We start from the raw sequence: 21900 nt of genomic DNA, 5'->3' as shown, positions 1-21900 counted from the left end.
TCAAAAGACAACCAAATTTGATTCAAAATGCTGGTATCTACGTCCGCATCGATATTCCATACATGCCAAACCCATATCTTACATCAAGCTGCTTCGGCCTCCAATCTCCATACTTCCTTGTCCATCTTTCATCTGGCCACTTCTACCCACAACAAATTCGGTATATATTCTTTGCAATCTGGCCTTCTCCTCAGAACTGATACTTGCTCGTGTGCTATCCAGAGCCTTTATGAGATGGCTCCATTCAATAACCACCTCCCTCTGATCGCTGCTTTGCGCCTTGGTGTCTGCGTTGGTAGCGGGAGTGCCGTGGATTTGCTTCGACTTCTTGCGAGCTATCTTGATCTCTTCAAGCTTTGCCAAAATAGACGCATTTTCAACCAGAGCAGCGGACTTGCTCTTTGGCGTCGCTTCGGTCAGAGGTTTGGCGTCTTCGCCGTAGCGGAACTGGACGAAGCTAGGTGTGGTGTTCGACTTGCCATTGGCACCGTTGGGTCGTTTAGAAGTGACTGCAGGTCCGTCAACGTCCAAGACATCGTGAATAGCCTCCAGCTGAGCATTGGACACGAGAGCCTGGAGATCGGCACCCGAGAAGCCCTCAGTTCGACGGGCAATGTCCGTCAGAGGTCCATCGGATTCGGTCAACTCGTCCGAAAGTCTGACTTTTTGGAACAGCGCCTTGATAATGTCGACACGATCCTCCAGGGAAGGCATATCGCACAGCAAAGACTTGTCCAGACGGCCGGGACGAAGAAGAGCAGGGTCGATCAAATCAGGCCGTGAAGTAGCTGCCAGCACGTAGACACCTGACAATCCCTCGGCACCATCCATTTGTGTGAGAAGCTGGTTTACCACACGATCCGTAACGCCTGTAGAGTCATGTCCTCTCTTAGGTGCAATAGAGTCAAATTCATCGAAGAAGAGTACACATGGCTTCGCAGCCTGGGCCCTGTCAAACAGATCTCGGACACTCTTCTCAGAGGCACCAATATACTTGTTCAGAATTTCAGGACCCTTAACACTGATGAAATTGAGGCCACACTCGCCGGCAACAGCGCTGGCAAGAAGCGTCTTACCGCAACCGGGATATCCGTAAAGAAGAAGGCCAGATCGAAGGCGTAGTGGACACTGCGCAAAGATTGGAGCATATTTAGTCGGGTATTGTAGCGTCTCGAGGAGCACCTGTCGTGTCTCTTGCAGCCCTCCGATGGACTTGAAGCTTGTTGACGAACTCTGCAGTGACACGTTCCTCAATGAGGCTGGCGTGAACCCCTTAAGGGCCTTATCGAAATCAGCCCTTGCTAAATGAATGGCGCCTGTCGAGTCTGGCGACTCAGCAATGGCACGAATGATAGCCTCGTTCCTCGCACGAGACACAAGCACATTGATGTCGCCGGGCATATAGCCGTCTGTAGACCCAGAAATGTCAAGAAAGTCAAGATCCGGGTCCAAGATGAAGCCGCTCGTCTTTGTCGGACGGCTCTCCTTGCTTGCATGACTAGCACCGTCCATCCAAGCACCACTGTCTTCCGTCATGCTGCCGTCGGCAGTTTGCGGTCGACTTTCGTCGCTGAACTGCGTCTGGGCTTCATCAGCCGTCATGGCATCCTGCATGACGATAGACTCCATAACTCGACGTCTTGATTCCTTGTCAGGTGCCTTGAGTTCGACGATCTCGCGCACAACATGGCCACTGACTACTACACCATTGATTGATTCCTTGCCCTCAGCTGTGGCCAGGAGAACAACACCACTGTCGCGGGTACAGTATTGTCTGACGATCGAGCACAGGATCTCACCAACTTGCCTGCTCCTTCCATTGTCATTGCCAACCTGGAGTTCTGTTTCTACAGGACAAAGCTTGTCCAGGTCATCGAGAACTACCACAGCTTTTCCGTTCAAGCGCGCACCCCAGCTGGCAGTGGCGAACAAACGGTTCAAAGTTTCCTTTATCGTTGAGATTCGTGTCTCATCATTGACTAGTTTCCGACAAGGGTAGTACAATGTATGGGATAGTGAATCTTGTCGAAGCTTTTGTGCCAAGTACCGAGCAATAGAAGATTTCCCGGATCCCATGCCACCAGTGAGAAGGACCGAAGAAAGGTGGACAAGATTAGACTGTAAATTATCCAGTAAGGAGTCGATTCCAACAAGCAGCGAATCGTGGGTTGGCTGACGCTCAAATCCATCCGTCTCAGTCAGCCAGGAGGGTCGAGGAGTTGGTGGCTGAAAGTCAATAGGCAGTTTGGTGTCGAGTCCAAGCAGCCAATTCGCAGCGTCTTTGTTCTCTTGAAAGTCACTACCAAAGGCAAATTTGATGATGCCGCCCTCCCACCCCTGAGGAGGATCGAGACCTTCGTATAAGCCCATAATGGAGCCGTCTGTCAAAGGTCCTTGAAGAAGCCCATCGGTACCTCTAGTAGCGGCATAAATCTGTCGAAACCGCTTCGCAGACTCTTCCTTCTCAGCCTTAGATTCTCCACCAAACCGCAGGCCTTCGACCGTCTTTGCACTTGTGGCGAAAGGGAAGACCTTGATGCTCTGGACCGCAGTCTTGGGGAGCTGCTGCGGAGCAGCTTGAAGCTTTACTATCCCGCCAACCATGCCAGAACACCCAAGACTTGCACAAAGGGGTGACGAAAGAGCAACTGTCTGACTGTTGGGAGGATCAATCCATGATCTAAGATGAGCGATAACTTTTGTGGCCGCAGTCGTTCCAGCAGGAATGCCGCCTTCTTCTGGTTGAGGTTGTTGCAGACCAGCTGGCCTAATAACGTCAACAGCGACATAGTTGACACCCTTGAAGGCTTCACCAGAGAGAAGGTCATGATCAACCCAAACACTTAAATCTTGAGCCAGAGGTCCTTCATCAAACCATTCTTCACATGAGCTTCGGTCAAGACCACGCAGAAACATAGTAGGTCTTCGCTCTTCCTTGGCGCTTCGCCGGCGCACCGTGCTGGTCGCGCTTCGTTTGGACTTGGAAGTGCTGGCTACGCTGCGGTGGTCGCCTGAGCTGTGCGAGCTCTTTTGCCTCGTCTTTGGCGCAACGATGACTTCGGCATCGGGAGATATCTTTGCGAATGGCAAGTCGGCTGGAGGCGCAGGATCCAGTGAAATAACTTTGATATTGGCGGTCGATGTCGGAGATAGATGTAGTGTCAATGCATGAGGCTCGACGGAGTTGTCGCCAATTTTGTATAACGGGTTCGGGAGCGCTCGGATTTGAGAGATGAGGTTCAGTTCGAGGAATGTCGCATGTAGCTCAATAATCTCCCAATCCTCCGGTGTAAGAGGTTCAATATTGATCGTATGCGCCAGCGGAGGATCGAGATGAATAGTGGCCGTGATCTTCTGCCCTTCAGAAATACCTAGTGACTTGGCTAGTGTGGCATCAAGTTCGACAAGCTGAACCTCCTGATCGCGGGATGATCGCGAGCCATTGAGTCCATCACGGGTCCCAGGAGGAACCGTCCGCCTCTTGCTGGGCATTCCTGTCCATCCTACGAATATGGAGCGCTGCTGGGAGCCGGCTCCAGTCGGTGAGGCCTCACGATAGCTGAGCTCAACGATGACATTTTGTGCAGGCTATAAGCTATGGTTAGAACATCGTCAGAGCAACAAGTCAGGGAAGAAGACAATTCCTACAGTATTGACATTGACTAGGAGCGAGACCAGCGATGTAGGAAGGTTGACCAAGCAGCTTTTGAGGTGAGATAGGGAGATTTCCGCCGAGACGGACTGCGCATTTGGTCTGGGAGGCATGATGCGCTTAGGCAATTGGGAAGACTCTCGAGTTCGATCGAGTCTACCTCTTGTGAGAAGATGCTATTACTTGTCTGGGGGAAGAAGCAGAGCACCTCAGCTCAGGTGCCGAAACAATTCCGATCTGAAGTCCGTTTCTCGTCCCGCAGCCGAGGTCCCTACACGTGCTCGGTGATCATCCCCGTCCCTTCCCCAGCTTTACGGTTTCGTGGGTGGCCCATGCTTTCCTGCGATACCGCTGTCGATATGGCTGTGGCTGTGGCTGTGACGGTGGCTGGTGTCAATTAAACTCTAGATATGGCTGTGCGTCGCGAAACGCGAAAAGACGCGCTTGATGTTCGCGCTTGGAAGGGAGGGTCCATCGCAACCACCGTTGCCCCCCTGCGACTAGCCCCAAGTCCACTCAATTTGTGCATCGCGATCGCATCTCTCCATTCGCTTTGTACTATATAGCACCGCACCGCACAACTTGACTTACAGCGCTTTTCAAATTTGAGATCTCTATAAGATTTCTTCACAATGGCGCTGCGCGAGTTCAAGGCCCCCGTCAGCTATGAGAAGCAGCAACGTCAGTATATTTCCTGCTGTTCACTGCCCTTAGCTCCCCGCATAAGCTAATCGTTGGTATAGATGCCTTTCAGGAGTTCTTGACAGGATTCAAGACATCGCCAGAGCAAACCATTACAACTGCACTAGGCAATATCACCATTGGAGAAGATGACCTCGACGACGAGTATGATTTAATGGACGAGGATGGTCAAGATGCGAACCGACAACAAGCGAAGGAGCGCCGTGCTCCCCAATACAAGTACAAGAATATGCTACAGCAACTCTCCGATCGAACGATTGACGAGGCGACGATTGATCTTGACGATTTAGCAACCGTATGATTTGAGATATCCCTTCTCCAACAAACTTCTAACAAACTTATAGTGGGAGAACCAAGCGTCCGATCATGAGGACAGTATGAGGCTTGTTGATTCCATCGAGATGAACACAAAACACTACGTCGAAATATTTTCCCGAGCTGTGGATGAGGTCATGCCTCCAATGAGTGCAGATGTGAAGTGAGTACTCAAATGTCCTAAATGTTGATGCACCGCATTAACCAGCGAATAGCTTCAAGGACGATGTTCTCGACGTGTTGATGGCTCGACGACAAACCCGAAACCGAGAACTGGACGAAGCCGCTGAGCGAGACCCTACTGCTGCAGATGACAAGTTCCCTGCCGAGCTCACTCGCAGGTACACCCTTGTCTTCAAGCCCAGGACTAGCACCTCAAGCCAACCCTCAAAAGCTCTGGCAGTTCGACAAGTGCGCGGTGAGCACTTGGGTCATCTCATTACCATTCGTGCGATCGCCACTCGAGTTTCTGATGTCAAGCCCATCGTCCAAGTCAGCGCCTACACTTGCGACAGATGTGGCTGTGAAATCTTCCAGCCTATTACTGACAAGCAATACGGCCCCTTAACTATGTGCCCCTCTGAGGACTGCAGGCAGAACCAGGCCAAGGGTCAGCTCAACCCTTCTTCAAGAGCCTCAAAATTTTTGCCTTTCCAGGAGGTCAAGGTCCAAGAGATGGCCGAGCAGGTCCCAATTGGTCAGATTCCTCGAAGTCTTACTGTCCTCTGCCATGGCACTCTTGTCCGCCAGATCAATCCTGGTGATGTTGTCGACATCTCAGGCATCTTCCTTCCCACCCCTTATACAGGTTTCAAGGCGATGAAGGCTGGCCTGCTCACCGATACTTATCTTGAGGCTCATCACGTTCTCCAACACAAAAAGGCGTACAGTGAGATGATTGTTGATCCCACACTGGTCCGGCGGATTGAAAAATACCGCCAGACCGGTCAAGTCTACGAACTTTTGGCAAAGTCGATTGCTCCCGAAATCTTCGGTCATCTCGATGTCAAGAAGGCCCTTCTTCTTCTACTTATTGGTGGCGTTACGAAGGAAATGGGAGACGGAATGAAGATCCGTGGCGATATCAACATCTGCTTGATGGGTGATCCTGGTGTGGCCAAGTCTCAGCTCCTCAAGTATATTTCAAAGGTCGCCCCTCGTGGCGTCTACACTTCAGGTCGTGGAAGCAGTGGTGTCGGTCTCACGGCCGCTGTTATGCGTGATCCCGTCACTGACGAAATGGTTCTCGAAGGTGGTGCTCTTGTCCTGGCCGATAACGGAATCTGCTGTATCGATGAGTTCGACAAGATGGACGAGACTGACCGTACTGCCATTCACGAAGTAATGGAACAGCAAACAATTTCCATTTCGAAGGCCGGAATCTCAACAACCCTCAACGCCCGCACCTCCATTCTTGCCGCCGCTAACCCTGTTTATGGACGATACAATCCTCGCATCTCCCCTGTCGAGAACATCAACCTCCCCGCTGCACTCTTGTCCCGTTTCGATATCCTTTTCCTGCTTCTTGATACCCCTACGCGCGAGACAGACGAACAGCTTGCAAAGCACGTTGCTTTTGTGCACATGAACAGCCGGCACCCCGATATCGGCACTGATAACGTTGTGTTCAGCCCTCATGAAGTGCGATCCTACATCGCTCAGGCAAGAACATACCGACCTGTTGTTCCTGAAACTGTCTCTGAGTACATGATCAAGACATACGTACGCATGCGAGATCAGCAGCAGCGCGCTGAGAAGAAGGGCAAGCAGTTTACTCACACAACCCCTCGTACCCTCCTGGGTGTTGTCCGTCTGGCTCAGGCTCTGGCCCGTCTTCGCTTCAGCAATGAGGTCACTCAAGACGATGTTGATGAGGCTCTCAGACTAGTCGAGGCTAGTAAAGAAAGTCTGAATAATGATCTTGGCACTGGTCGAGGGCGCTTAGACGCCAGCAGCAGAATTTACAATTTCGTCCAGCACCTTGCTGATGCCGGCCAATGCCGCCCTGAGGATGTCACTGGTGAGGAAGAGCTCGGCGTTGAGCTGAGTATGGCGCAATTAAAGGCACGAGTCATCGCCCAGGGCTTTACCGCCGATCAGTGGTCCAACGCTGTGCAGGAGTACACCACTCTGGATGTAAGTCTTCTCAGAGACATTCCTTCGTACGTGAACAAAAAACTAACAATCGTTAACAGATCTGGCAAACCACCAGGAACGGTGCAAGGCTGGTGTTTGTCAACAGCGACCCTGATAACGACCAAGAGGATGACATGGACTTTTGAGAACTGGGCATGTAATGAAGTGAGATATTCTATGTACAGGTCTGGCGTTTTGGCATATTAAGGTAGATGAGAATAGTCTGTTGGTAGAGCTCCGTCAATGATGAGAATTAGGCATGAAGTTTCTGTCACCACAAACACCAACCAATGAATCAGCTGTGATTCAAAGGCATAAAGCACTAATCGTTCCTGTAAGACAAATGCTTTGCAATGAAGTATTGCCTATTTTGGGTTTCAAACACCAGTATTGTACATTTCTAGAATACATTTACAGCCTCATTTGCATCAACGCTGCACGCTCCATCTCACCAACATTACCGTGGCCGCCCACGGTCCACTTCTCAGAGACTGTCCTTGAATTGAGAACATGGCGGAACAGCCCGCTGGCGCCCCAGTACTCCATCAAAGAACGAGCCTCGTCCTTTGTGATACCCTCCAGACGGAGAACCCAGCTGTTCTTGAGGGCCTCGTACACACGCTCGTCGTACTTGCGCTCGTAGGGATCAGGCTTGGGAATTTCGCGGCCAGCCTGGCCAGCCTCGAGCTGTGAGAGAACAAGCTCTTGTGAGGGGTGGTGATGGGAGTTGTTCTCTGAGGTAGCGGCGATGACAGCACCGCCATTAGGGAGAGAAGCCTTGCCAGATAGGGCGTCAATGAAGAGACGCACAAGAGTCAACTCATGGGCATGAACCTCGTTAAACCAGGGGTCCCTGTATTCACTGATCTTGTTGATGTGGGCAAGACCGTCGAGGGCAAAGAGCACAGGAGGTCGTCCAGGGAGGGTGAGCTCAGTCCATAGGGCAAGGAGGGTTGGCCATGCGTACTCGGCCTCCTTTGCGCTGAGGGCCAGATCAGCCAGGGTAGCGCCCTCCTTGAGGTTAGTGAACTTGGACCAGTCCTTCTCGATATTGAGCTTTTCAAGAACGACGCGGTTAGCTCTATAGAGACTCTGGATCATCTTGAGACAATAGATGGGTTGAGAGAATTGCATTGGCTCAGTCTCGGGAATGGGTGAGTATTCAGTGTTACCGTTGGTCAGATCCTGACCTGTTTTTGTCAGTTAGGGGCATGAAAATGTGAAGAGGTCCTTTGGAGATATGTACCTTCAGGGATATGAAACACCACCCAATTGTTAAGAAGCGCATATGCCATAGCTTGTAGTATGGCCATACTCTTTCCAGACAACTTACTACCCGTCAACACACACTTAAGAGCCTTCTTCTCCTTAGCCGATAGCTCAAGCTTCTTCATCAACTCTACTGTCTCTTTGCGCTGCAGAACGTGGGGTTTTCGGAAGAGGTTCCATGTCTGTGTCGGCTTGAAAGCCTCGAGGGCACGGAGATGATCCACCACCTGATCAGGAATGGCAAACATCTTTCCAGCACTTTCATCCTTGGTCATGTTACTGGCATCCAAATTTTCAAGGCCTGTGACAGGCAGAGCACTGTTGTTGCTGAGCTGGATGCGCTTTCGGAAGGCCTTTCGCTCGCCAGGCTGAGGTTTTCGGACAGGCGTCACATTGGCACGTTTCTTATAGGATTTCTTGACCTTCTGGGGAAGGTCTCGACGGCTCTTGATTGCCGGAGGAGCTGAGACGGCGAGAACAGCGCTTGAAGTTGAAAATGGGGCGAGGAGGACTGGTTGAATTCGTGGAGCCCTGGGAATAGTCGGCCTCATCAGGCATCGAAGCGAATTGGCGGTCGCCATTGTGTGCAATAGTACCCCAAAAATGAGGTCTGAGAGACTTTTCTTAGATATCGATGGCGAGAACGACGCCTATCGTCGAATTGACGCCAATTGAGCCGGTTCTAGGACGCTCGTCTCGAGGCCGTCGTGAGCTGAAGTTGAATGCCACTTCGAAAATCTCGGTGGATTAAACCACACACCCCCGAAGGTACAGGGGTGAGCGATAATAGAATGCTATGATTGGCTTGTACGCACTGTATCGGAAAAACTGCCGCCCACCGATCCGACATGCCTTATCTACAGAAAAAAGATAGTTTAGCAAGACCTTAGAAAAAAAGTTCCAGTAGCAGCACCAGAACAAGAGAGCGGATTGCGACAACAAATCTATTCATCTTTTGGCGAGTCTAAGACAATTTCAAAGAAACATCAGCATCAGCCTTTATAAATCTTATTTACTCACACGAATATCTCGATGGCGCTCCCAAGCTCTAAGCCAAAGCTGCCTGTCGCAGTCGAGAAGCCCACGCCCTACACCTTCGATCTCGGCCATCTTCTCGCAGAGGACCCCAACCCCGTCACTCTCGACCGCGATAACCTCGAGCAGTCCCTCGCTGAACTCGCTCGCGACGGCGCTCAGTCTATCATCAACCAGTTCCTCTCCACCTGCCCTCTCAACTCCACCGCCGAGGGCGTCCTTCTCACTCTTCCCGCCCCGAGCACCCGCCTCCCCCGCGAGAAGCCCGTTCCTCAGGCCAAGCCTCCTACTAAATGGGAGCGCTTCGCCGCCAAGAAGGGTATTAAGCCCAAGACTCGCGAGCAGCGTCGCAATCTTGCCTTCGACGAGCAGACAGGCGAATGGCAGCGCAAGTGGGGATACAAGGCTCTCAACAAGAAGGGCGAGGACTGGCCCATCGTGGAGGTTGATATGGAAGCCGAGCAGAAGCGAAAGGAGGGTACCTCGATTCGAGGCGATGGCCGAAGAGAGCGCAAGGAGAGGATTAAGCGCAACGAGCGAAAGATGCGCAAGAACCAAGCTCAAGGTACAGGAAAATAGGTTGCGACAGCTGTGGAAGGGAATGGGATTGGCCGGCAGTTTCGTGTCGGCCTTGGTCAAGACTATTGCTGTTGAGCATGGAGCGGCGTTCAGGACTTTGGCGTTTCGAATCGGCATGTAAAAGCTAGGGATCTGGGATGGTTTAGACGTTCGGCTTTGGAAGAATGAAAAACGAATCCGCTGCAGCTCTCAATCTCCTTGTTGTCTGATACTCACCAGACCGTGTCTAATTGGAGCCCGTATCCCCCAACTGCGTGTCACAGCGGGAATACAACCAAGCCTGGGGTCTTCCTAAACGTGGTGGTTGACATTGATGAAGAATATGCAATTCATAAATAAGCGATATCTGGCAGAGTATCTTTTACTAAATTTCAGGCACTATCTAGGCAGCCTCTGCCAATCTCAACTCTACTATACAGAAATCCTCTTCTCCCGGCGATTTTCCGTTGTCAGAAACAGATTTACTCAATAGCCTGGATTTCCATGCTCCTCTTTTGCTTGGCGTCGCCTTCATTTCACTGTAACATAACAGCAAAACACCAGTCTCACTAAGGTAGCTTTCCTCATCAGAGCGCCGAAGAACCAGCTACATAACCGGTTCGGGCAAAGACACAGTATGCTTGTCAATAAATCATCAACATCAGAAAACGCTGGAACTTCAAACAAGATTTCCCACTAACACGGGGTGTAACACAAACCCCCTGGACGATATTCTCCTCAAAATGCATCATGGGGTATACCAAACAACAGATAAAAGACAAAGCGCAGGTTAAGAACATCACTCGCTTGTGCGTCGTGGACAGACGGGCCTGATTTCAAAGCATTCCTTGAAAGTTTTGCTCGATTGCACATTGCCAAACCGTGAGGCCACTTTCCAGAAACGCCAGCGTTAGAAGCAACCAGACTGCGCAATCAAATCGAATGACAAGGTCATAAAGGTCGTGTCATCGTGGGTTGGCTATTGCTGAAGGATGAAGTCACAGACTCCATCGTGGTAGACGCCGTGGTTGATAGTTGAGACAGCTACCTCAGTTGAGGTAGTGGAGCGGGGAGGTGCCGAGATAGATTACCTAGGCACTTTGGTCCATTCTCGGCTCGGCCTCAAGACCTCTATTTCTTTGGGGTGTGCTCTTTCTGTCTCGACTATCCTTCTGGCCACCTCCATGGGTAGCCGGGCGTGAATATGCTTGTAGTGTTCAGCGTGTCATCAGGATGTCTCTGAACTTAAAAGCCGAGGGGAGATAAAGGCATAATGGGTGACAAAGGCCGCAATTCGCTCGAGGTTCTGCCTATCTCGCGGTCGCTGTTAATGGTCAAGGTGGTTGGGGCAGTCGATTCGTTCGAGACGACGCTTCCGTTTGAGGGGGATATCTGGAGCTGTTTCTTCTTCAGCTTTGGCTTCTGGTCGCTGGGGCTGAGGCGGCCTGACTGCTTGCTGCTCCCGGAAGAGGAGAGTTGTTGTCGGTCGTCCTCCGACTCATCTTGTGGTCTTGGCTTCGCTGGTTCAGCGAGACCTCTTGGCGGAGGTTGGTCGAAGATCAAGTATTCCTCTTCGATATACTTGGCCTCGTTCTTGCATCCTCTCCAGCAGTCGCGCCAGTCGCACACCAAGAACTTAAAGCAGAATGCGTCGATCTTCATACACGGCTGGAAGCAGATGCACAGGTTCCTAAAGTCCATCTTGTTCTTATCCGAGTGAGCCAAGAGAAGACTGAGGTGGCATGTGATGGCAAAAAGCAGATAATAGTTGAAAGGGGAGAGATTCGAGAGCTCTTCGATAAGTAGCTCAGGAACTTCCTCAGCACCTGCGCATTCCCTCGCGATTCGATCCTGTGCCGCTTTGGGGAACAGCTCGTCGGGAAGTTCTCGTAGCCAAGCCTTTAGCATCGAACCAATTATGTTGATGTCGTAAAGGTCGCGCTCGTTGAACAGGTTAACGTCGTATTCTGATCAAAGTTAGTTTGAGTTTCTTGGCGTATCAGAGAGATGAAATAAACTTACGCTCATCGAACTTCCGCTGCCATTTCTTAATCTGAGGCCCACTGCCCGGAACACGATAAAGACCCTCGACTTCACACCCCTTATAGTTTAGATAATCTATTGCTCGCCAAGGAAAGGCGGGCATCCAGAACTCCGTCTTATCCCTTGAATCCTCGAGGCGCTTTGATATTCTCGTCAATCGTGTTTGCTCAACGAGTGGTAAGTTGATAACTTTTAATTGATAGTGTTCGTCATCAAGAGCATCCTTATCCTCTCGACCACCACGCCCACTCTTGTTGAAGAAACGGTCACTCAGCATGCCAGCAGCGCGGGTACCAGAGCTCTTGAGGCCATTGAAAAAAGAGCCCCCGTTCTCGTTCAGGGAAGATGGTTGCGTCTTTGATTCCTTGTCGCGTTGTGCCCTTCTGGTAGAAGACGAATCCCTCGGCGCGCGGTCCTCGGATCGATTTCGGACTGCAGAATTCATCATGTCTCTGATAGAACGATCACCACCTTGATTCGCGGTCTTGTACGGCACAGAATTGAGGTGCAACTCAGGTTCGTTACCCTGTCGAGGAGAAGAGGCCGGTTTCAGCTCGGGGCTAGCGTCTTCTTTGTCGCGATTGGATCGGCTGCGGTTTAGTAAACCAAAAGGCTTCGATCTGCCTTTCTTTGTTGAAGACTGAGGTGATGCAGTATCGTAGTCGCCAGCGGATGATAAAGATAAGTCGCTTCGAAGAGGATCGGCGGAGACAGGTTTGTGTAGAGTGTGGTCGGTGTATGATGCACTTGGGCTTGGATCGTGTTTGTCTGCATCATGTCAGCAGTTGGTCATGGACCTGGGCTTGCGCGCGATGGCTGAAGTATAATGGATCGTCCCAACTAAGCTTGGCTCGATGTTTACATACCTCCGTGTCTTGGTCGATTGGATCCGTCACTGCCCCTCGACATTACCTGGGCTCTCGTCTCGGTGTGTTTACGATGGTGGGCATGCGGCTGAGACTGGTTTGAAGATTTGGATTGCTTATTAAAATGGAAAAACCCGTTTTTAGCACCTTTTTTTAAGTCGCTTGGGGATGGCTGCACTGCTTCAGACTGCGTGGTAGTCGCAGTTGTTGCTGGTGGATCAGGTAGATGTTCTTCAAGTGTAGAGGAGATAGAAGGATAGGTCGAGGGGTCCTCGCGCGTGTGCCGTAAAGGCTGTCTTGGTACAGACTCTTCCTTACTCCATTCGGTAGATGCTGTGGCAGTTGAGGGCCGTTGTACAGGTATTGGCACCGGTGCTGATGGTCGTGGTGGCGGCGTTGATGATGATGGCTTCCCCTCTGCAGTCACGTCTGCTAATGCTGCTGTCGTGTGCGACACTTTCCTGTGCTTTCCACCTTGGTTTCTCAAGGGTGAAAACCGACTATGGAAAGGAGAGGAGCGGGGAGACCGGGGCGATTTGGACTCGACCGGCGACACACCTGGGGAAACGGTTTCAGTAGTCGGCGAATCGTCTCTACTGCGTAAGGCAGCGCCAGATTCAGACTGGGTTTGTGCTTGGGTTTGGGCCTGAGGCGAAATCTGAGACGAAAGCGCCAGCGGCTGCGGTGCCGCCTTACGACCCATTCTGAATCCTGTCTACTCACGGCGCAGTCTCACAATCGCAGTCGCAGACGTAGACACAAACGCGGGCCCTGCTTCGCAAACTCCCACTGCCACGGTGGGCGAAACGGGAGGGGGTTCAAAGTGCGGGCCAGGGGGGGGATCGGTCTGTTGTGCCTCTGTTCTTCTGATCCGATCTTGTTGCGGGTCACAGTCGGATGAGTGTGCAAAACCAGCCTGGAAAGGCAGGACCTCAGGCCGGAGAAACAGAGATGCTCACAGGGCAATAGAGAACGGGGGAATTGACGATTGGTGGCCGTTGAGAAAGAGGTGGGCGCGTCGACGATTCTAGTGGTGGTCGTAGTGCTGTGCAGCTAGGTCAGGGGCACTCCAATGGAGCTGGAGAGCATCCAAGCTGTTCGGAGCCACAGAGGACGAAATAGATAAATAAGGCCAAAATAGAAAAGAAATAAGAGGACAGGTCCGTCTGTATTTTGAAGATGGTAGAGGAAAGTCTTGTAGCCTCGGATTGGATGCCCTCTCGTCTCTGCAGGCGGTGCTGTGTTGTGCTGTGCTGTGTTGTGTTGTGTTGTGTTGTGCTATGCTATGCAGCTAGGTGCACTGTTAGATACTTGGTAATGCCGTATTGTGTTCGGTTTTTGTCAGGCTTCAGTAATGGATCATTCAATATTATATCCGTAGTAATATCAATCCAATATTATTCGATCGTGGTAGGGCCAATACTAATGCCCGGCATTGGTGCCAAAAATGCCCGAATCCCAGCCCCCAACTGCTTAGAGAAGAGTGCCGCTGGATAACACAACAGTCGGTAGCCCCGAGTAGTTGTTCCAATCGACGAGAACGGCCTGCACACGAAGCCTACTGCTGACCGCTTTACGGAACTGTTGCGTACAGTCGAGCCAATGTCAGGTATCAGAGCAGGGCATCCTCGAAGTGCGCGTGCAGTCAGTCAGGCAGTGCAGCTGATGATGTTCAAGGGTTTGGGAGGTCCCAAAAGAAGCAAGGGACAGGATGTGGAACGTTGTACGGAGGAGGACCAGGAACAAGGGACGAACAAAGACGAAGCCTTGGCTTTTGCCGGCTTATGTTGGCACTTGCTTTGCTTTTTGCTAGGGGTTCAATCGCGAGGGGTTGCTGGGAGTAAAAGGTGGGGGCATCCAATTCAATAAAAGGCACCTGGACAGGCACAGGCACAGGCACCGTCAGCCTTCAGGTACAGTCACAGTAGCTGAGGTACTAGTAGTTTCGGGTTCCAGCTTGCGGATAATAGGTGGTCATTGTCACCAACTGGTGAGTAGATTCCATTAATAACTTCTGCAGACAACGCATCTCACAGATACAGTACAGTGCCTGTAACGAATCTTGTTATTAAAATCGAGCGTTGCGCGTCAAGTGCGTACGTGTGCCATATGTAATCAGTAATGGATACGTGTGAAGCTGAAACGGCCTACAAGAATTAGACTCTGTAACCGATGATACCGACGGGTGCTGGAAATTCGGCAACCTAAAACAGCCCGTTTCCACAGCGAATATGGTATGGATTATTATGGGTACAGAAGCTGGAACCTACAACGATAACACATGGATCCTTTGCATCCACATCAATCCGAATGATTCATTGGATCTAACGCTGAGGCCCTTTCTACCCCGCTATATGTGTTGGAAATGTCCTCGACTCAGGGGTTGATTCTTCTTCAGTCACGTCTCCATTTTCATCCCATCGTGAGGTCAGACCTCATAGTGGCTCTAGCTAGTCCTGATATCAGAGTCACGAACTGGCCACTCTCAGACAGAGAAACACAACATAAGTCCCACAGTGATTTGAAGGTGCCTGGCAGCCAAGGCGTCAGGCATCCGAAGTCTAGATGCGCCTAAAAGCCATGGAGCAGCCAGGAACGAAGGAACTCTGTTCAGGGCTGCAACCATGATATGAAACTAGATGGATATCATTCGTATTGCATTTCCTGACAACACATGAGCTGAGTCTCTGGGGACGATTCGGCTAATTTAAAAGCAGCTTTCCAATTACATATAATTCACTTGCAGCAACTATCCTGTCCCTTGCAACAACAAACTTTGACTATAGACCCTTGACGCCAACATCGCTCCGTCAAAGTCAACTGCCTCTCTTGGAATTTCTCTAGAATCGTAACCTGGCCACTGGCTCCATCATTCCGGGATAATAGGCAGTTCCTGGATGACTGGCAGAAGTGGCGTTCTTAGCCTTGGTACAGAGTGGAGGGCTCCGGCTTTTTCCAAGTACAAGCTTGAGCTCTGCCGTCTCTACTCCCAAAGTCAATTTTCAGTCAACTCCCATTTGTTTGGATGATGTATTATCAATGTTGGGGGAAACGGGATGCTGTTTTCGAAGGCGCAACACCTTCACGAGATAGCGCCACCTAAATTTGACACCTCCGCCTTGAAAAGTCGATATCATTCGTATTACATGGGGTGCGGCACATGCCAGCCGCTTACCTGTCGAAAGTGCAGATGGATCGGTTATAGAGTTGACGAGATGAGGCATCATGGATCCCACTCATGAGTTTAGTAAAATTGCATATTTCCAGCGTCGTATGTTCTCTTGTATCAATTCAAAAACACACACTTACAAAATTTGACGTCGTCAGCTTCAGCCACCACCCGCTGCCGAATTTGGATCATCTTGCTTGGTTTGACTTTGACAGATAACCCATGTAAGGATCTCCCTGTCAGTTAGAACCTGACTTTTACTGTATCTATCCATTGCCAAGAGTGCCAGCCTACATGAAACGTAACGTCCGTCACCCACAGACCGGCCACCCCCACAGACTGGCCACCTCGGCCAAAACACCAAGAACCAGATATTATAATTAATTAATTAATTACCTTAATACTACATTTTTTATATTAAATAAAAATTTGGTTAGTAAATATTTAAATAAAACTAAATATAAAGATCTTTAAGTTTTAATTTCTTAACCCTATTTACCGTTCTTTCTGGTTATAAAGTCCTCTATATCTATTTATAAGCCTTCTTTATTACTAGAATCTTTATAAACTTGGCATTTAGGTTATAAATAACCTTTTTATGCCTTTTTAGGAGATATTCCTCTCTTTTATACTACAGAATATATATTTCTCTATTCTGCTTTTCTATTTTAAAGTTCTAATTATCTAATTAACTTCTAATCTTCCTAAATAGCAGCCTAATAGTTAGATCTTAAGTAGTAGTTACTAGGATAGCCTTTAGAGCTTGCTGAAGCTATATAGATAACTGGGAAGTCTTTAGGAGACTAGAATCCTGCTCTTTGGCAGGCAAAATCGCTATAGCAGCAGGAGAAGGTATCTTAATAACCATTAGGTTTATTAAGACCTTTGCTAGATTAATAGGCTATAATCTAGTGGCCTTAAAGCCAGTAAAGGCATTTAACTTTATAATAGCTTCTTTCTGAGCTTTATTATAAGTATATAGAAATATAATCTTGCTGATATAGCTGTTATTAGTAATAGAAGTAAGATCTAAAAGAAATCGATAATATACTCTCTTTAGTAGTTTAAATATAGCAATATCTAGTAGCTATAGGATATAGGAAGCATAAGCAGGAAGAAATAATAGATATATATTATTATTATAGCATTCTTAAAGGAATTCCTTAGTTATATAACTTTTATAATTATTAAGAATAAGAAGTTAGGGTTTATTCTTATTTTTAGGCTATATTAATAAAATAAAGACTTTTCTTAATTAAACTAATGCTAATTTATTACTTATCTAACTGTTTTTACTATAGCTAAACTCCTAGTTATTTAAGAAGTCTAAATCTTTAGGGAAATATTATTATTAAACTATTTTCCCCTTAAAGATAACTATAAGTCTTAGGACTTTCTTAATTACTAAAATATACTTAAGTATTATAATCTAAGACCTAGAACCAGGTTAATAAATAAGTACTGACTTTTTATCCTTATAACTAAAGAATAGACTGTTTATTTCTATTCTTTTTATTATTCTAACTTTATTAATATTATATCTATTCTTCTGCTTAATTATTTATATTGCTAGTATTATTAGTAATATAAAAAACGCCTTTATTAGTTCAGAAGATGCTCTATTATATCGCTTAGAATTAATTTTCTTGCCTTTTAAAGTCCTAATATTAGAATTTTATCCTAGAAAGCCCTATAACCAGTTCCTTCCGATGCCTTCTAGGAAGCTATTGCAGATGGCAATCTTGCTAGCAAACTCTCTGACTTACTAATGCGATACAGGGCATCCTAGATTAGCCTAGATAATAATCCAGTCTTATAGATGCTTTTCCTAAACATCAGAGAGCTTTTACTATAGTTTTTAGGCTTTTCTTAATATTATACTTCCTTTAATCCGACCTTATAGAGTAGAATAGTTAATACTATAAGCTTTAGCTGCTTTATTTACTAAAATTCTATCTATAACTATCTAAAGCGCGGCGCTTATATCTTTTTTAGTAAAAGAAGGTATTCTAAATTAATTAGTATTAGTTTAAAATTAATTGGAATTAAATTTGTAGAGTTATAGCCGTTTAAAGTATATACAAATTAGGTAGCTAGGTAAGAAATGAGGTGGCCAGTCTGTAGGGGTGGCCGGTCTGTGGGTGACGGACGTTAGTGCAAAGGATCACTTCGTCTCATGTGTTGCCAATGATATCATTATTCATTAATCTCAGCCTTAAAATGATGTCCTGGTCAAGTCATCCATCTTGCATTGTATCGAACAAGTAAACATCTTGTCGTGCTTTCTCCCGATTTTTGGTTAGCCCAAGCATCTAATAAAGCCATGTTGTTGTCACGAAATGTGCGATCTTGAACAGAACATTGATCGTCAAGCTGAACCACCTGTTGGCAAGCTTGATCTAAAGCCTAAAGGCTGACCACAAGATTAAGTGTTTGGAGAAAACCAACCAAGTGATGCCATGCTTCACCGTCGTTTTTGCATTGTTTTCCAAATATATCATTACAATATACTGTACTTGATCAGCTAATAAATTGCACGTTTTTATTTTAGGTCGTGACTACTACCTATGTCTTCATTTCAACTCTTAACTCTGATTGAACTGCTGGTTGTTGGCTCGATCGACATCTAGCATGAGTTAACAAACTCCGCAATCTCCTTGTTGAACCTCTCTGGTTCCTCGTAAAAAAGCCAATGCCCAGAGTCAAATACCGATGACCTTGCTAACCCTGGCCGTGACTTCTCTACACGTCTCACGCTCTCGAGCATTCCTTCGAGTGGAAAGCAGCTTGATCGTCGACCGGCCATAACCAGCACCGGAACCGTGATCGTTTCGATGGATTCTCGGTGATCGTAGCGAGTATGATCTGCCAGTAGTCGTGCTAGCCATGTCTGGTCGCATTTCGCACTGATGTCTGTAAAGAAGGCTTCATCCTTGGCTTGTTGCTCAACTGAAATCCCGTCTTCCTCCTTCGGGGCATGTCGATATCCTAGGCAGCCTATTACTAGGTCGATATGCGCCTTCTTCGAGTCATTGATCCAGCTGTGTTGTGCTGCGAGCATGGTCTTCTCGTCATAACATCCAGTATGTGCCTTGAATTCGTCCCATTTGTCGAATGCTGAGCGGTCTTGTAGAGGCGCCTGATCAACAAAGACAAGCCCCACAAAGTCGTTGCATCCAAAGAGCTCGGTGTAAGTCCAGAGCACGGCGGCGCCAATTGAACATCCAACAGGCACAATACTAACAGCTGCCGTCTTGCGTATATGAGCAACAAGACCTGCAAGATCAGCTGCCAAGCGAGCAACGTGATAACCACCACGAGTTTGATTGGAGTCTCCATGTCCTCGCATGTCTGGGGCAACAACCCAGTAGGATTTGCTCAGAGATGCAAAGTTGCGGATGAAGTAATCGCTAGAGCCACTGAAGCCATGCATGAGCAGGACACATTTCTCAGCTGCGACTCCTGCAACTTCCTTCAGTGGTAAGGAAGACTGAAAGGCGATTTTGCATCCATCGTTAGTGATGAAATATTCTTTGTGCATCTTTTTTGGAGGATTTGGTGGCCGTCTCTCTATGTAGGTTGTCTATTTGGCGAGTTGTGGTTGATGATGATGAGAGGGGATTATATCCATGGGATGCTCTTGTGGAGTTTTCCACGCCATCTTGAATCAAAAGCATCCCGGCTACATTGGGCTCGGAAACATTGCCCTCCTGAGTCGCTCTACCTATTTTATCCCATTGTACGACAAATCGAAACGGGATATAAGTATTGTCGAGTTCCAAATAGATAAAGTTATTTCATATATTTGATTCCGATCATTACGGTGTTGGGATGCACGCAAATTCAAGTCAAACAGCTCGTAAGTCTTGGTGTCGTGCATTTGTCTTTCAAAACCTTAAGATATATTCAATTTTACTCGATTTTCGAACATTTCTTTAATCATGGCCACACCATTAGTATGAAAACCAGATATTTTTCGGATTGTCTAGGCAATGTTGGTCAAGGGTAGGTACCAAGATAAGCTTAAGCTGCAACAAAGTCACTGACCAGGCAACGCTTACGTAATGACCCGCCTAGAAAATTCTCTCCATGTCAACCTCAGCAATTTCGATCAACTTATTTCATCCCTTCGATAACATGTCTCAAGACCCAACAGACCCAAAAGGCCCAGAGCTCGCTGTCGATGCTCATGTGAAGTATGTTCAGAGCCTGGACACAAGAAAAGATGAGCTCGACTACTGGCTTACCGAGCATTTGCGACTCAACGGCTTGTACTGGGGATTAAACGCACTCTTCCTGCTGGGTCGGCCAGATGCTCTCCCTCGACAGGATGTCATCGACTTCATTCTCTCTTGTCAGCATGAGAATGGTGGGTTCGGTGCAGCGCCCGGCCATGATGCTCACATGCTGTCCACAGTAAGTGCTGTGCAGATTCTCGCCATGACGGATGCTCTCGACCAGCTGGAAACAAAAGGCAAAGGCAAGAACCAGGTTGGCAAGTGTAGGTATTTTGCAAGGTCCACAGTGCCTTCCATGCACCCACTGACCACAAACAGTCATCGCAGGACTGCAGAATCAAGAGACTGGTACATTTGCTGGGGATGAATGGGGCGAGGAGGATACCCGCTTCTTGTACGGCGCTTTCAATGCCCTCTCCTTACTCGGTCTTATGTCTCTTGTCAATGTCGACAAAGCCGTCTCACACCTTATCGCTTGTGCCAACTTTGATGGTGGCTATGGAACGGGGCCTGGTGCGGAGTCGCATTCGGGTCAGATCTTCACTTGCGTTGCCGCCCTCGCAATAGTTGGCCGGCTTGATCTCGTCGACAAAGAGAAGCTTGGCCGATGGCTGAGCGAGAGACAAGTTCCCTGTGGTGGCCTTAACGGTCGACCTGAAAAAGACGAGGATGTCTGCTACAGCTGGTGGGTATTGAGTAGTCTCGCTATGATCGAGCGCACACATTGGATCGACCGCGATGCGCTCATCGCTTTCATTCTCAAGTGTCAAGATACCGAAATTGGTGGTATCTCTGATCGACCTGGTAATATGGTCGATGTTTGGCATACCCAATTCGGCCTGTGTGGTCTTAGTCTTTTGGGCTATCCAGGTCTCGAGGCAGTCGATCCAGTGTATTGCATGCCCAAGACGATAACAAACAGACTTCTCGGCTGATCGCCTATACGTCATGAGCTTTTCTTTCCTTCATACACTTTATTCAATTGTGCTAGCCACCACCCTCTGACCATTCATAGCATATGCTTACGACGTTGTTCAGTGATAGCATGTGAATATGGTTGAGGGAAGAGGAACTGTTGGTTTTTTCAGGGACATCGCTTGCTATTCCGTGGTGTTCGTCCCGTGAAGTCCTTCAAACATTTATCGACACTGAGCTTGTCAAAGCATGTGCTCATCACAGAATTTGGACGGATGTGGTCTTATCCCTTTGAACTTGGTCATGCCGGACCAATAGTGTATTATCTAAATGATACACCATAGTATCTTTCAATGTCAATACAAAATTTCTCTGTTAATATACCTAAACATGATCGCTTGGTTCACCCTTGGGCTCTCCTGGTGCTGCAAATGTTTGCGCCTTTGCCACAATTATCACGCGCATCCTTGTTATCGCACATTTCTCAGGTAGCGTTCAATACTGGCACACGAAGAGCAGTGCATACCTGTCTTCTCCGGCATAAGACGTTGTTGGCCTCCTGTTTCCTGCGCCATTCGGCCGAAACCAGTGCTTGCCCTTCATGCCTCAGAATATTATCCTGAGGCTCACAGGGCTATCAGGGCACCTGCCTGCCCGGACCCGACGCGCTCCTTCCCCCTGAACGCCCGACCTGGCAAGCCCCTCCTCCCAACACCCCTCATCTCCTTCCCCAGACTTCTGGTCTTCTATTGACTTATACCTTAAGGCAGGTATGTATCCAATTCATCCGAATCACCTGCTCCTCCTCTTCCTCTGATATTCTATCGTCCTCAACTATACCACCCTGTCTACCTATTCCCAATCACGCCCTTAAGCACACCTTTGAGGAGTCTTTCAATCCCTACTTTTCGGCTCCGACTGTGCTGGCATTTTCTCGTATCTGGTTTCGTCGCTGTAGGGAAGTTATACTTTACAGCATTGTTTCGGGAGCTCTTGCTGCTG

General features: G+C 48.4%; 7 protein-coding genes across 7 annotated transcripts; 3 read left to right on the top strand and 4 right to left on the bottom strand.

The window, feature by feature from the left end:
* Window positions 1-78: 78 nt before the first annotated feature.
* BKA55DRAFT_499058 (P-loop containing nucleoside triphosphate hydrolase protein) lies at window positions 79-3765 on the bottom strand (the record flags this gene model as incomplete). The annotated part of the gene is made up of 2 exons (XM_046186617.1): window positions 79-3588; window positions 3649-3765. 2 exons carry the CDS (start codon window positions 3763-3765, stop codon window positions 79-81), a joined length of 3627 nt encoding a protein of 1208 aa, XP_046054796.1.
* Window positions 3766-4115: 350 nt separating this feature from the next.
* BKA55DRAFT_733233 (MCM2/3/5 family-domain-containing protein) lies at window positions 4116-7083 on the top strand. Its single transcript, XM_046201230.1, has 5 exons — window positions 4116-4333; window positions 4396-4649; window positions 4699-4832; window positions 4885-6805; window positions 6865-7083. Exons 1-5 carry the CDS (start codon window positions 4285-4287, stop codon window positions 6949-6951), a joined length of 2445 nt encoding a protein of 814 aa, XP_046054795.1. The 5' UTR covers window positions 4116-4284; the 3' UTR covers window positions 6952-7083.
* A 3-nt stretch (window positions 7084-7086) lies between these two features.
* BKA55DRAFT_553940 (mitochondrial ribosomal death-associated protein 3-domain-containing protein) lies at window positions 7087-8959 on the bottom strand. Its single transcript, XM_046191564.1, has 2 exons — window positions 8052-8959; window positions 7087-7995 (listed from the first exon to the last, which is right to left on the bottom strand). Exons 1-2 carry the CDS (start codon window positions 8653-8655, stop codon window positions 7217-7219), a joined length of 1383 nt encoding a protein of 460 aa, XP_046054794.1. The 5' UTR covers window positions 8656-8959; the 3' UTR covers window positions 7087-7216.
* A 17-nt stretch (window positions 8960-8976) lies between these two features.
* On the top strand, window positions 8977-10033 carry BKA55DRAFT_553939 (ribosomal biogenesis regulatory protein). Its single transcript, XM_046191563.1, has one exon. It carries the CDS (start codon window positions 9107-9109, stop codon window positions 9686-9688), a length of 582 nt encoding a protein of 193 aa, XP_046054793.1. The 5' UTR covers window positions 8977-9106; the 3' UTR covers window positions 9689-10033.
* An 879-nt stretch (window positions 10034-10912) lies between these two features.
* BKA55DRAFT_684239 (uncharacterized protein) lies at window positions 10913-13279 on the bottom strand (the record flags this gene model as incomplete). Its single annotated transcript, XM_046198616.1, has 3 exons — window positions 10913-11634; window positions 11690-12478; window positions 12577-13279. 3 exons carry the CDS (start codon window positions 13277-13279, stop codon window positions 10913-10915), a joined length of 2214 nt encoding a protein of 737 aa, XP_046054792.1.
* Window positions 13280-17890: 4611 nt separating this feature from the next.
* On the bottom strand, window positions 17891-19375 carry BKA55DRAFT_553933 (Alpha/Beta hydrolase protein). The gene has a single exon (XM_046191562.1). The coding sequence runs from the start codon at window positions 19284-19286 to the stop codon at window positions 18372-18374; it is 915 nt and encodes a 304-aa protein (XP_046054791.1). The 5' UTR covers window positions 19287-19375; the 3' UTR covers window positions 17891-18371.
* Window positions 19376-19870: 495 nt separating this feature from the next.
* On the top strand, window positions 19871-21291 carry BKA55DRAFT_553930 (terpenoid cyclases/protein prenyltransferase alpha-alpha toroid). The gene is made up of 2 exons (XM_046191561.1): window positions 19871-20246; window positions 20302-21291. Exons 1-2 carry the CDS (start codon window positions 19883-19885, stop codon window positions 20916-20918), a joined length of 981 nt encoding a protein of 326 aa, XP_046054790.1. The 5' UTR covers window positions 19871-19882; the 3' UTR covers window positions 20919-21291.
* Window positions 21292-21900: the final 609 nt, after the last annotated feature.

The sequence above is a fragment of the Fusarium redolens genome (assembly GCF_020744475.1).
Source record: "Fusarium redolens strain MPI-CAGE-AT-0023 chromosome Unknown BKA55scaffold_2, whole genome shotgun sequence".
In the NCBI taxonomy this organism is placed as follows: Eukaryota; Fungi; Ascomycota; class Sordariomycetes; order Hypocreales; family Nectriaceae; genus Fusarium; species Fusarium redolens.
This window is presented reverse-complemented; position numbering and strand designations above follow the sequence as displayed.